Source organism: Podarcis melisellensis, assembly GCF_964234715.1.
Source record: "Podarcis melisellensis genome assembly, chromosome: 4".
Classification (NCBI taxonomy): domain Eukaryota; kingdom Metazoa; phylum Chordata; class Lepidosauria; order Squamata; family Lacertidae; genus Podarcis; species Podarcis melisellensis.
Genome location: NC_138531.1, coordinates 33,812,365 through 33,826,623, shown reverse-complemented (window position 1 = coordinate 33,826,623; position 14,259 = coordinate 33,812,365). Strand labels below are relative to the sequence as shown.

Sequence of the window (14,259 nt, the reverse complement as noted above, 5' to 3'; positions counted from 1 at the left end):
ATAGGTAAAGGGACCCCTGACCATTAGGTCCAGTCGTGACTGACTCTGGGGTTGCAGCACTCATCTCGCTTTATTGGCCGAGGGAGCGGGCGTACAGCTTCCGGGTCATGTGGCCAGCATGACTAAGCCGCTTCTGGCGAACTAGAACAGCACACGGAAACGCCATTTACCTTCCTGCCGGAGCAGTACCTATTTATCTACTTGCACTTTTGATGTGCTTTCGAACTGCTAGGTTGGCAGGAGCAGGGACCAAGCAACGGGAGCTCACCCCATCGCAGGGATTCGAACCGCCGACCTTCTGATCAGCAAGTACCAGGCTCTGTGGTTTAACCCACAGCACCACCCGCGTCCCTTGCTCTTGCCATATACCATATACCAAAGCAATTTTTCATTGTGCATGCTTGTGCACCCCTTTTGGTCATCATTTCTCTGCATCTTTGGAGTAAAAATCTGTCAGCATATATCATCTACTTCAAACTCTAAAAGGTGTTTACTGAAGGGCTTACTGTCTGCTGATGGCAATGTTTGTGTTTCTTCAAACAGCTGGTGGTCATGTTTAGCTGTCACAAGCCTAACACGTAAAGAGCAAAGTACTTTTGTAAAGAAGGGAATGCTAAATATAATCAACATTTACCAAATCTAAAGGCTTAACATGTTACACTCTGCTGTCCTCCATTTGGCTGCAGTAGAAAATAATTAGTGCTTACAAGCTCAAATTGTATGGTGTGTTAGTGCTGTTTTTTGTTGTCATGAAGTTTTTTATAGTGAGCTGTTTTGCAAACTTCAGTTTTCATTTCTTAGCTTAAACTTTTTTGTGCCATTTGGTGTGTATACACTAATGTAGCAGTATGTATACCAATATTATGTGGCAAGAGAGTTTAAACCCTGCAATCTGTATAATTTATGGCCCTATTAGTCCTAGGGTAGGGAATTAGCTATGAAGAGCACTGAAGCTCTGACCCTTCACTATTGGAAATACGGTTGTCCTCCCCCACCCCAGCACAAGATATAGCGCCCACATATTTCTGAACCTGCCTTGGCATCCATCCAGCAAAGCTTCAAACTGTAAAAAAAATCAAACTGGAGCTTTCAGAGTGCAGAATTATTCAGCCAATAACAAATTCCAGTACTCTTCTTCAGTAATGTGAATCCATAGCACTCTGCCTATGCTTGGCTGTTTCAGACATTTTTGCAGAGCTGTTTAGGTATGGGCAGTGTTAGAAACTGTGATATGAAAGCTAGGTGCTAAATGGCATCTTAAACCAAGGTTATAGGCACACAACAGAATGTCTAGGCGCACTTTTTTTTTATAACAAGAATACAAAGCTGAAAATGAACTGCAGCTAAAATATTATGTTCATTTTTCACATGGTCTAGTCCTTCCCCTGCCCACCCTGTAATATTCTTAAAAGGGTCTCTTCTTCAGTCTTCATGGAGTAGCTGGAAGTGGGGAGGCAGAAAAAGTTCTTCTTTTCCTTCCACTCTGCAGTTTTAATCTGAAATCTTAGGTGCAGTTCTTTCTCGGTCTCTCAGTGGCTTTCAATACCACTGGGCCCAACTGTATTACAGCACTTCCACTCCTACCTGTGAGAATCCAGAGAGTACCATTGTGGAAGTGCTCTTTGGCCTCCTGGTACTTTTAATATAGTATTCCACAGGGCATTATTTTATATCCAGTGCTATTTAACGTATGTTCCTACAGAACACCTGACTCAGGAGTTGCTGTGTAAGACCTGGGCCAGTGCCTGAATGTAGTGGTGGACTGAATGAAGGCCAATAAACTGAATTTGAATCCAGAGAAGAAAGAGGTTCTTTAGGTAGATGGTCTTGTGCCAGAAGATAGGCCAGTTGCCTGTTTTGGACTGGGTTGTACTTCCTCTGAAGGAGCACATATGTGGCTACTCCAGGATGCATCTTTAAAGACCTGAGTGACCTCTGTGACTACTAGTGCCTTTTGTCTAGTATGCTGGCTACAGACATATCTTGATCGGGGTAGTCTGAGCAGTAGTCTACGCATGGCACCCTCAAGACTGCTGCAATACAGGGTTGCCCCATGAATCTGAACCAGAAGTTCCAGCTAAACGGTTGATGAGGGCATACGGCCAACAAACCTTTGCTAAAACATCTGCACCATATACAACTGGGCCAGGCTCAAGGTTCTCATTAATATTCAAAGCCCTGAACGAATTAGGTCCATGATATCTTAAGGACCTCCTGAGAGCCCTTATATGATATCCCAGCTGAGTCACCGTATCACACAGAGGAGCACTGTTGATAGCTTCAGAAGACCAAATGGCTTCAACTAGAAGTAGGACACTTAATGTTGCTGGCTCCATGCTGATTCTTCAGGCATAACTTTTTCAAGAAGAACCAGCCATTTTTACCATTGTTTGTATTGTTTTATGGTGCATGTTTTATTGTGCTTGCATATTCTGTTGTATATTGCCTTGATACCTTATTTGATATGTGGTGATCTATAATATTTGTTTATAAGTAAAGCTAACTTTGCAGAACAGTATACAATTCTATTATATAGTGCAATCATATGCATGTCTATTCAGAAGCAAGTCCCATTGAGTTCAATGGGACTTACTCCCAGGCGCGGATAAGATTGCAGCCTTGGTGTAGCATTTCTCAGATTTATTCCATCTGTTGTTCCCTTTGCTGTGTGCTGTCATATTTCCAGATAGCAATATGAATAAAAGATAATTCCTTGTTTACCAAAAGCAACTTTTTATCAAGTTGCTCATTAAAAACTGCTATTGCTCTTTTTTATTTTGACTAATAGTCACATCTATACATACGTTGACATGCAATTTCTTCCCCTCTTTAAACTGAGCCTTAAAAAAAAAAAAAAGCAGCTGCCCCCTCATTTCTTCCAAGGATGCAGTATCACTTTCCACCCCTTGTTCTCCCCATTTGAATTTGGAAAAGAACTTGCTAAACAACTGGAAATTATAGTGTAGTCTTGACACATTTAGCAAAACTGTTCATTATTTCCTAGTGATTACTTGGTAATGTTGGTTCCAATAATAGATTAACCTTTGAGCAATTGCAGATGTTTTGTTACCCATTTCCAAAAGCGTGAGAGGAGGCTATAAGGCAAAAGGCATTTTTTTCTATCACAAATTTAAAGAATAGTGACTTTCATTGTTAGGCTTCAGAAAAATCTCTCATTTCCCTCCCACCCCCAGTTTAAGGGTTATTCCTATATTACCATACAAATGTTATAGTGGTAGGATTGTTAAGCGTACATTTCAAGACTTGGAGACAAAACTGTCAAGATGCCTATTTTAGTTTATGTCTTAAAGTTTAATTTTTCTTTTTTCTATAGGTTCAGTCAAAGAAAGAAGAACCTTTGACACCATCTCTGAGCCAAACCATTCCAACATTTTATTTTCCTCAAGGATGTCCGAAAGAAAAAGTGAACATAGATAGTGTTATTACTAAGATAGAGAAAACTTTTGCTCAGTTTCCAAATGAGAGAGCAACATTAGAAGATATGGGTAAAGTTGCAAAGGTGAGCCCAATAGGTTTCTCTTCTTCTTGCCCAGAAGGATATGAAGTTCATGAAGAATCAAATATACTGAAGTGTGTGCAGTGCAATCCTAGGTGTGTCCATAGGGCTGCATCCTTAGTATATTATTTGGGAAGGAGAAAATAATTTTTAAGTGGGACCTACCTCTGACCATGGGACGTGGGTGGCGCTGTGGGTTAAACCACAGAGCCTAGGATTTGCCAATCAAAAGGTCAGCGGTTCGAATCCCCGCAACAGAGTGAGCTCCAGTTGCTCGGTCCCCGCTCCTGCCAACCTAGCAGTTCGAAAGCACGTCAGAGTGCAAGTAGATAAATAGGTACCACTCCGGCGGGAAGGTAAACGGCGTTTCCGTGTGCTGCTCTCGTTCGCCAGAAGCGGCTTAGTCATGCTGGCCACATGACCCGGACACTGTACACCGGCTCCGTCGGCCAATAAAGCGAGATGAGCACCGCAGCCCCAGAGTCGGCCACGACTGGACCTAATGGTCAGGGGTCCCTTTACCTTTACCTCTGACCATAATGGTGGAGTAACTGCCACTTACCAGGAAGGGGAGGGATGAGGCAGCAGGATGGTTGGCACTGTGTGGGTGCATTGGTGGAGGTGGTACTCCTCACCAGCCACTCCTGTGCTATACTGATATAGGCTCTCACCTAAAGGAAGTGGCTTGCATTCCACCAGCAGCATGTGAGAATATGGCCTGAATCACAAAGACCTGTAAAATATGCGGTAGCAGTTTCTTTCTTGCATGGTGCATTTTAATGTATTTTTAATCTTTATTGGAAGCTGCCCAGAGTGGCTGGGGAAGCAAATAAATTATTATTATTGTTATTATTATTATTATTATTATTATTATTATTATTCACCAGGTTGAACTGTAAATGGCTGAGCACAGTTAGGCTTTGTGTCATCAGTGTAGTCATAAAATTGACCTAAACATATTGTGCCTTAAGGATCTCTCCAGTGAGTTAAGGTTCGCTGACAGTCTGTATAAGTTATTTATGCAATAGAAAGGCTGACAATAACAGATTTTCCTATGGAAAGTGTTGTACAGTGGTACCTCTGGTTACGAACTTAATTTGTTCCAGAGGTCCATTCTTAAGCTGAAAGCATTCTTATCATGAGGTGCACGCATCCTGGGGAAAAGTTCACAACCAGGAGCAGCTACTTCCGGGTTAGCAGAGCTCGTAACCTGAAGCGTTCGTAACCAGAGGTACCACTGTATTTAAAGAGAAGTAAAGGAAAAAGTGAAACTCAGCAGTGGCCAGAGGATTGGAGTAGATCAGTCTACATCCCAATCCTAAAGAAGGGCAGTGCCAAAGAATGCTCCAACTACCGCACAATTGCACTCATTTCACATGCTAGCAAGGTTATGCTTAAAATTCTACAAGGAAGGCTCAAGCAGTATGTGGACCGAGAACTCCCAGAAGTGCAAGCTGGATTTAGAAGAGGCAGAGGAACCAGAGACCAAATTGCAAACATGCGCTGGATTATGGAGAAAGCTAGAGAGTTCCAGAAAGACATCTACTTCTGTTTCATTGACTATGCAGAAGCCTTTGTGTAGACCACAGCAAACTATGGCAAGTTCTTAAAGAAATGAGAGTGCCTGATCACCTCATCTGTCTCCTGAGAAATCTCTATGTGGGACAAGAAGCTACAGTTAGAAGTGGATTTGGAACAACTGATTGGTTCAAAATTGGGAAAGGAGTACGGCAAGGCTGTATATTGTCTCCCTGCTTATTTAACTTATATGCAGAATTCATCATGCGAAAGGCTGGGCTGGATGAATCCCAAGCCGGAATTAAGATCGCCGGAAGAAATATCAACAACCTCAGATATGCAGATGACACAACCTTGATGGCAGAAAGTGAGGAAGAATTAAAGAACCTTTTAATGAGGGTGAAAGAGGAGAGCGCAAAATATGGTCTGAAGCTCAACATCAAAAAAATGAAGATCATGGCCACTGGGCCCATCACCTCCTGGCAAATAGAAGGGGAAGAAATGGAGGCAGTGAGAGATTTTACTTTCTTGGGCTCCATGATCACTGCAGATGGTGACAGCAGTCAGGAAATTAAAAGACACCTGCTCTTTGGGAGAAAGGTGATGGCAAACCTTGACAGCGCATCTTGAGAAGTAGAGACATCACCTTGCCAACAAAGGTCCGTATAGTTAAAGCCATGGTTTTCCCAGTAGTGATGTATGGAAGGGAGAGCTGGACCATAAAGAAGGCTGATTGCCGAAGAATTGATGCTTTTGAATTATGGTGCTGGAGGAGACTCTTGAGAGTCCCATGGACTGCAAGAAGATCAAACGCATCCATTCTTAAGGAAATTAGCCCTGAGTGCTCATTGGAAGGACAGATCCTGAAGCTGAGGCTCCAATACTTTGGCCACCTCATGAGAAGAGAAGACTCCCTGGAAAAGACCCTGATGTTGGGAAAGATGGAGGGCACAAGGAGAAGGGGACGACAGAGGATGAGATGGTTGGACAGTGTTCTCGAAGCTACAAACATGAGTCTGACCAAACTGTGGGAGGCAGTGGAAGACAGAAGTGCCTGGTGTGCTCTGGTCCATGGGGTCACGAAGAGTCGGACACGACTAAACAACAACAACAACAAAGGAAAAAGTGATAGGATTCAGTCCAGCAAGACCTTGCATGCTACAGGTGGCGTTTTTGCCAGAAACATCCTTTTAACGAGCCTAAGGTTTCGACTTAAATTTGAAATAAGTATAAATAAGGTTGTATGGCATCTAGGGCAGCATAGTATTTCACTCAATAAGTTAAACAATGTACTTTGATGCTTACAATAGTGCAATAAAAATGAAAGTTACTTTCCTTTTTCCAAAATGTTGGCATTCTAATAGGCCTGACAGTTAGTTCTAAAAGAATAATCCTCAAATTTGCTTCTGATTAACTCTAGGCTTGTGAATGTCCTCTATATTGGAAAGGTCCACTATTTTTTTGTGCTGGAGGAGAACGAACAGGATTTGTATCGGTTCATAAATTTGTTGCAATGTGGCGGAAGTAAGTATGATTTATTTAGCAAGGCCATTTCATCATGCTTTAAATAGTTTAACTGAATAACTTTCCTAGAAAAAACCCAGCATTAGAATAAGGAACATGGCAAGAGTTTTAAAATATTTATTGTCCTCTTCCCCATCCCAAAAATGTATATTTGGATTTGGTGTAAAACAACCATGCCATTTCAAAGTGAAGTTTTTAAAAAAGAGAAGGAAAAATAAGATGCTTGAAAAAGTTCATAAATAAAGGCATTGCTGGGTTTGAACAGTAACTCTTTTAAGCCTGCTAGATTCCTAACATTTGATGGGTGCATATATGGCAATTTAAGAAATTTAGGGTTGTTATTATTAATAGTTATTTCAGGCTTTGCGATAGAATGACATGTATAAAACAGTTGTGCATGTAAAAACAATTGCCCAGTGCTTTTTTTCCTTTAAAAAATGTTTAGGGGTACTCTCGTTTTGACTCAAGAAAATAACCATTTTATAGTTCAAATTGGGGGAAATAAATACAGTAAATGGACAAAAGTACAAAGATTCACAAAATGTTTAGGGGTATGCATACCACTATGTCCTTCCAGAAATAAAGCACTACATTATATATATCAGATGGAAACAACAGCGCATATATAAAATCTATGCAGATCCAGGGCAGGGACCATCTAGAAAAATATTTTAAAAGGCCTGTGGAAAGAGAAATGTATTTAGCAGGCACCAAAAAGCCAATAGAGGATGCCCTTCTCTGATATTCAAAGGATAAAGACCACCACAGGAAAGGCTCAATTTTAACATTGTGCGGAATAGACCTCCTGATAGGATGTTATCTGCAAGAGGTCCTTGTGCAGAGTGCAGTGATTGGTTGGTTGGTTGGTTGGTTGGGTATGTAGGAGATGATTGGAGCATGTGTGGCTCACCTGGGGCCCTCCAGATGTTGTAGGACTATCAGTCTTAGCCAGTATTGCCAGTGGTCAGGAATGATGTGTATTGTAGGCCAGCAGTATCCGAGGGATCACAGTTTAGCCACCTCTAGATCAGAGATTTCATTAATTCCTATGCATACATTTTGAGCAGATCTCCTGCTGGGGAAAAACAGGTTGCATTGCAAAGAAATCCAGTGCAACAGTTGCACTAGCAGAAGCTTGTTGTGCAGCAGATGATTCTTGCTCAATCTGTTGCACAATAATCTCCAAGGGCATTTGTGTTTCCCCCTACACAACAGCTGATTGTTCTTGTGCAACATTTTTTGGTAATGTACTTTTGCTTTCCTTTGTGCAACCATGTTCCACCAGCACAAGTATATTGCTAAGTGGCTTTAACTTAGTACAGTCGTACCTAGTCTGTCGAACAGAATCCGTTCTGGAAACGTACTTCTGAAAACGTACGACAACCAAGGCGCAGCTTCCAATTAGCTGCAGGGGTTTCCTGCACTCAATTGGAAGCCATGTTAGACGTTCAGCTTCCAAAGAACGTTTGCAAACTGGAACACTCACTTCCGGGTTTGTGGTGTTCGGGAGCCAAAACATTCGGGTCGCAAGGCATTCAAGATCCAAGGTATGACTGTACTACATTGCAAACAACTCACAGGGCATTTAACTTAATATACATGTGCACATTAGACTACTTATGCATTTCAGGATTCTACAGACTTGCCATGATGCTGCCTCCAAGTTTGTTCATCTTCTCAAGAGCCCTGGATGTAACTATTTGGTACAAGAAGACTTCATTCCATTTTTACAAGTAAATTGCACTTTCTTGCTTGCTATTTTTATGTCATGAACCCTTTAAAAGACTTTAGTTTACTTTCCCTTCTTTTTTAAAGAAATAAACATGACTAGCCCTTATTTGCTAACTCAATGACACACAAGCTGAAAGATCAAAGAGCTCAAGCCATTCCTAGGCAGCCTGATCACTAGAACATGGTGAAAATGAATCAGTGCTAGTTTTCTCACCCAAAGTTGATATGAAGGCCATTCTGCCTCCATAGCCTTCTGAAGCCTTTCTGTTCCTTTTCTAGCTCGCATTCAGATTACATATGTGCATTCGCCCAGCTCCCTCCTCTGAATCCATGCTTGTTTTCCCTCCTCCTCCAAACTGTTTTCCTCCGTTGCTACTTTCTCTTTGGAGAAAAACCCTTTCCCCAAATAACTGGAATTTTGCATATTATTTCTAAAATTAGAATTCTGTTTTTCTTCCTAAAAATGAAACCTACTTTTCAAATAAGTTAAGACATTGTGCTTAAGTACCAACGACATGCATCTAACCTTTGTGCTTCTTTCTTAGGATGTGGTCAATAGTCATCCCAGTCTAGTCTTCCTAAAAGAAGCATCAGAATTTCATTCTCGGTATATTACAACAGTAAGTAACATGTATATAAAGCTTTTTTTTTCTTGGGGCCAATCTAGAATGATTTGAGCATATAACATCAATCCTGGCACAACTGCACTGGCTGCCAATTAGTTTCTGGGCTCAATTCAAAGGGCTTGTGTTGACCTATAAAGCCTTACATGGCTCAGGACCTCAATACCTTAAGGGCTGCCTCTCCCCATACAAACCAACCCAGATGCTGCACTTGTCATCTGAGGCTTTTTTCTATGCCCACCTCCCTCCCAGAGAGGTTTGGGGGGTGGTAACAAGAGAATGGGCCTTTTCTGTGGTGGCTCCTTGATTGTGGAGTGGCTCGCCTTTCACCATCATTACATGTCTTTAGATGCCAGGCAAAAATGTTCCTCTTTACCCAGGCCTATGGCTATTAAATAATTGAAATAAGTGAAAGTGTCGGGGAGTAGACTGTTCTTATAATATGATCATTCCACCAGCATAAGCATTTCTGCTCGCCAGTCAAAACGATATTCCTTCCCCTGCTGTTCTGTGAGTTCTTGTGGTCTCTCAGAGCCGACGAGGTGTAGGGTGTGTGCGTGTGTGTGTGTAGCAAGCTCCATTAAATTAGTGAAACTATTTGAATTGAGTAACATGAGTCTGCCACCATCACATATAATACTATTACTACTACCGCTTCCATTTATATGCCACACTTTATCAAAAGATCTCAGGGCATTAGAAACACATTACAAAACATCAATGATCAAAACGTAATAAAAATATAGTAATAAGCATACTGACAGACAGCCTAATAGTAAAATAATAATTAGGGCAACATTGAATTCCATCAAATATCTGACTGAAAGTTTTCTCAGCTTTGTTTAGCTAAGTTCAAGCCTTTTAAGGCTTGTAGAATGTAGAAAGCAGGGATTTGGAGAAGGATAAAGCACAGTGGCTATAGATTAAGCCCAAAAGATCTGTCAAGGTTTTGAGCAAGATAAATTGAAAGAGTGTTTATATCATACTTAAGTACTCAGACTATTTGAATGAATGCAGTTGGTGCATCATTCATGCTTTCCTTTTATGTTTCAGGTAATACAAAGGATATTTTATACAGTAAACAGATCCTGGTCAGGAAGGATCACTTGTAACGAACTCAGAAAAAGCAGTTTTTTACAGGTATGATCTGTGTAGTTTTGTGAATAACAACATAAGCCTTTATATGTTAACTGTTCAAATAGAGGGCACTGAAATCAATGAGCGCCAGATGGTTTAGAGCAGTGTTTCCCAAAGTGGGCGATACTGCTTCCTTGGAGGGTGCTGGAACTATCCAGGGGGGCACTAGCAGCCTCGGGTGCAATTGTGGGGAGGGGGCAATGGAAGCATAAAGAACATTTTGAAAAACCGTTCATACATGTTTCATCTTTTGTGTAATGACGCTAACTGCCAGGTTGGGCTCTGTTGCAGAACGGCAACAATTCCTCCCCTGGACCCAGCGGTTGAGCTGGAGGTGAGGGGTTTTCCTGGGCTTGGGTGAACCCTTTTTGGCTTCACCCAGGAAGTGGATTGCAGCTTGACTGCCTATTTATAGAGATACATAAAAGAATGCAAATTTGTCACTGCATATTTCTGTTTGTTCAGTCAAAGAAGGTAGAATTCCAGGGGTGTGCTGAGTATTTTATTTTTCTGAAAAGGGGATAGCAGGCCAAATAAGTTTGGGAACCACTGGTTTAGAGGGTTTTTTCCCTGTGGATCTTTGTTCTGTTCTGTAATATTTTTATTTGCAGTTAGCCAGTAAGGCTTAATGCTTGCGATTTGATAATGTTCCAGTTGAATTTTACGTTGGTTTGTTGAAAGCCTGCTGCAGGAGGTTGTGCCATATTTAAGTAAGATCATATTTTTCATCACAGAACTGTTAAGCACAGTTCAGGCAGTAGATTAAATCATGATTTACACCACTGCAGATGAACTTCAGGTTTACATGCTTCCTCGATGCACATGGGAGGAGACAAGTGAAAGTTGTTTTCAGTTTTGACTAAACCTCAGTTCCCTGTTAGATTTAGAACTTTGAGAAGTTGTTGGTATAGAACTCAGTGGGGCCTATAAGATATTGAATTCTTCCTACAAGCTGCTAATACGGTACTTCCTCTCTTTTATCAATAGAATGTGGCATTATTGGAAGAGGAAGTAGATATTAACCAGCTGACAGAATACTTTTCATATGAGCACTTCTATGTAATCTACTGCAAATTTTGGGAGCTGGATACAGATCATGACCTTTATATTGATCCGAAGGATTTAGCTCGGCATAGTGACCATGGTATGACAAATGGAACAATTCAGTTCATTTTGAATAGTGCATGAGAGTACATTTCTGAGTCTGCAAAGCTGGAAGATATCCTATGCTCTTCTATGACAGCACAGAAGTTGCCAGCCAGGTGGGGCAGAGCCGCTACACTAGCTTCCCTGCAGATAGGTGGCTGTTGCTTACTTGGAGGGGAGAGGCCGATGCAATGCAAACACACCAGCAGAGTCATTTTGTTGTTTCTGACAGTGCATTTGCACAATGCTGATTTCCCCACTGTGTCTCCTTTTTGGTAAGCAACAGCGACCCACTTGCTGTGAAGCCAGCATAGTGACTCTGCCCCCACCTTACAAACTGCTTCTGTGAAAGTATCCATATTTGTAGCAAACCAATCCTTAATCTTTGATCATAGTTCATTCCATTAAATTTTCAAATACATAAATTAATAGTCTGTAGACCTGGATGTTACATGTGTAAAAACTCTGTGTATTTTTGCATATCTGAGGAACATTCCTGTAGACTGGGAGCCAACTTCTCCTGCACACACAGTACTCAGAATCAATGTGTGCTTTCTTATGCCACTTCTGTGTGATGCTTCTTCTTCTTAGTGTTTACAGTATCTATAGTGTTAATAATTTCCTTTTCGGTGCTGTATCAGAGATTTTGCTGAAGTCCAGACGGAATGAGAAATATTTGAAAGATGAACTAAACTGTACGGTTTCATCTGCTTTAAACCTTTTCGACTGAGGAACTAGTTATAAAAAGGCAGTCTGCAGTAGTAAAATACAACTGTATTGTAGTAGCTTGGCTGGTACAGTGCAGAACATTTGTGCTAGTTTAATGATGGTGCAATCTTCTGAGGACAATTACCAATACACAATCAAGAGCTATGATCAAAGAGGTTTGGGGCTATATACCTTTTACACTGTCATATGTCATTTTATCTGTACTGCTAAGCCTCCAGATTGGCTAACAAAACTAACACTTCCGTTGTGCCGATTATCCCTTCTAGACTCACAATGAACTTGAAATTAAAATTTAACTGGATTTATGTTTCTTTTATAAGAAGTTTTAATCAGACACACCTAAGAAGGGGCTAGAATTTTGAACAGAACCATGTCTGTTCAGTGGGCCAGTTCATATGCTCAGCATTCTTACCTGGCATGAGAATCCCTTTACATCACGAGCAGTGTCCTTGCCACGCATATGTATGTGTAGTATGTGATACTCATGTAGGCCTGAGGGATGCTGTTTCCTCTCCCCCAAGAGAGACACACTCTCCCATGGGGAAATACAGGGCAAACTGGGCATACTGACATCACACTTCCTTTACCTGAAAGATGCCCAAAGAGAATCTCTGCTGGGTGGGTATTGATTGTTAGGCCAGAGTCCTTAGATGTTGATTCCTTGGTGAACTAAGGCTTCATTTGCTGGAGTGGGGAGGAAATTGTTCAGTGAAGCCAGAGTATGAATGTGTTCCAGAAGAAATGTAAGATGTTTTTCAAAAATTCAGGTTGGCAATTGTCCAGGTAGAAGCAGGCACATGTGTTCAGTTGCAGGCATTTAAATAGCATTTGTAAATATAAGACACCCAGGCCCTCTATTTTAACCAATTTTAATATTGGCTTTTTATAATGTTGTATCCTGTCCTGCGACCTTATAGTGAAGAACACATAAGAAATCTAATGAATAATAAATAAGGCAAGGAATGAAGTATTTCTAATAAAGTGTTTATGCACAAGCTCTGAAACATTTAAAATGTATGATTTAACTTTAACATATTAACTGTAACCGTTTTGCTCTTTCACAGCTATATCTAATCGGATGATAGAGAGGATTTTCTCAGGAGCTGTAACAAGGTGTCTCTTTTTTACTTATTAAATTTAAATTTAACCATCATGCTTCAAGAGCAGTTGGCAAAGTACATGGACAGCTGAATTCTGATAAATATAAACATATTTCCAAGATCCAATATTTCCCTTAATATTGATTATTCTAAATGCTTCATTTTTAAAAAGATTGACAAACTGTAGGCTAATTTATAAATTATTTTCCATATATTAAAAGTACAATTTCACTATAAAGAAAACAATCAACAACTGCATTTTCATGACTGACAGCGACAGTTGTGTTTTAGAGTACTAATACACATATGAAAACGGTTTTTAATACTTTCTCTTCTCCCTTTGCTTTGATCACCTGAATCTCAAAGAGGCAAGAAAGCACAGAAAGAAGGAAAAATAAGTTATGCAGATTTTGTATGGTTTTTAATATCGGAAGAGGATAAAAAGACTGCAACCAGGTAAGAATAAATAGCTGTTAGGAGTATAATTGCAGGCCTTTTATACAAGATCATGGTGTCAGGTGACTTGTGCTGCTACCAAAGTTCAATAATTAAATTTCATTTTATAGATCTTTCTTACATTCAGTACTAATGAATTAAGAGGTTTGTGTGTTAAGGAGAGGCTGGGTGCCAGCTATCAGGGGTGCAATTATTTCATACTACATTGAGCCAGAGGGTTAGGGTAAGAAATGTTGTTGGCATTTGCCTGTCTCGAGAGGCAATGGAGTGTGCCTCAGGGGGTGAAGTCAAACCATTGCATTAGCAGCACCAAAGTGACTTCCCTAGGGCGCAAGCCTCAGCAGTGCGTTTGGCAGCAACTTGGCTGCAGGAGTTGCCAGAAAGAGGCACACAAGGTGCCGCCATCCAACTGTCTTAGGAACTCCAATCCGGATTTGTGTAAGGTTTATTCCTTAGCCATTTCTTCTTCCGAACATATCCCACAAGGGCAGCAGAGGTTTAAGATCAGTTTTTTCCTTCTCCCAGATATTCTACCTTCCCAGCTTGATGAGCCCCATCTGCCCCTCACTTCCCTCTGCAGCATGTGCAGAAATCACCTTTTGACTATTGGAACCACGGTTTTTCTCGTCCACTCAATTCCCTTTGTATGCAGGGGAAGTCCCTAACTCACCAGACCCACTGCCTACCCTCATCTGGTTTAGCCAGCAACAGAGGATGTGATTTCTGACTATATCCCCCTCCAGTATGCCCCACAAATCTGTTCTGGAAGAGTTTTTCA

The 14,259-nt window shown here is 41.0% G+C and overlaps 1 protein-coding gene and 1 long non-coding RNA gene across 5 annotated transcripts in view; one reads left to right on the top strand and one right to left on the bottom strand.

Annotated features, from left to right (window-relative positions):
* The window catches only part of PPP2R3B (protein phosphatase 2 regulatory subunit B''beta), a 38,586-nt gene that overhangs the window by 19,627 nt on the left and 4,700 nt on the right, over positions 1-14,259 (top strand). For all 4 annotated transcript variants that reach the window (XM_081907627.1, XM_081907625.1, XM_081907626.1 and 1 more), the window contains 8 exons: positions 3,335-3,520; positions 6,456-6,559; positions 8,190-8,292; positions 8,836-8,910; positions 9,967-10,053; positions 11,038-11,194; positions 12,990-13,038; positions 13,392-13,481. In XM_081907627.1, the coding sequence (XP_081763753.1) occupies positions 3,335-3,520; positions 6,456-6,559; positions 8,190-8,292; positions 8,836-8,910; positions 9,967-10,053; positions 11,038-11,194; positions 12,990-13,038; positions 13,392-13,481 (851 nt within the window). The remainder of the gene's footprint in view (positions 1-3,334; positions 3,521-6,455; positions 6,560-8,189; positions 8,293-8,835; positions 8,911-9,966; positions 10,054-11,037; positions 11,195-12,989; positions 13,039-13,391; positions 13,482-14,259) is intronic.
* LOC309368010 lies at positions 6,662-8,871 on the bottom strand. Its single transcript, XR_014167482.1, has 2 exons — positions 8,817-8,871; positions 6,662-7,634 (listed from the first exon to the last, which is right to left on the bottom strand). It is a non-coding gene; the product is annotated as an uncharacterized lncRNA (long non-coding RNA).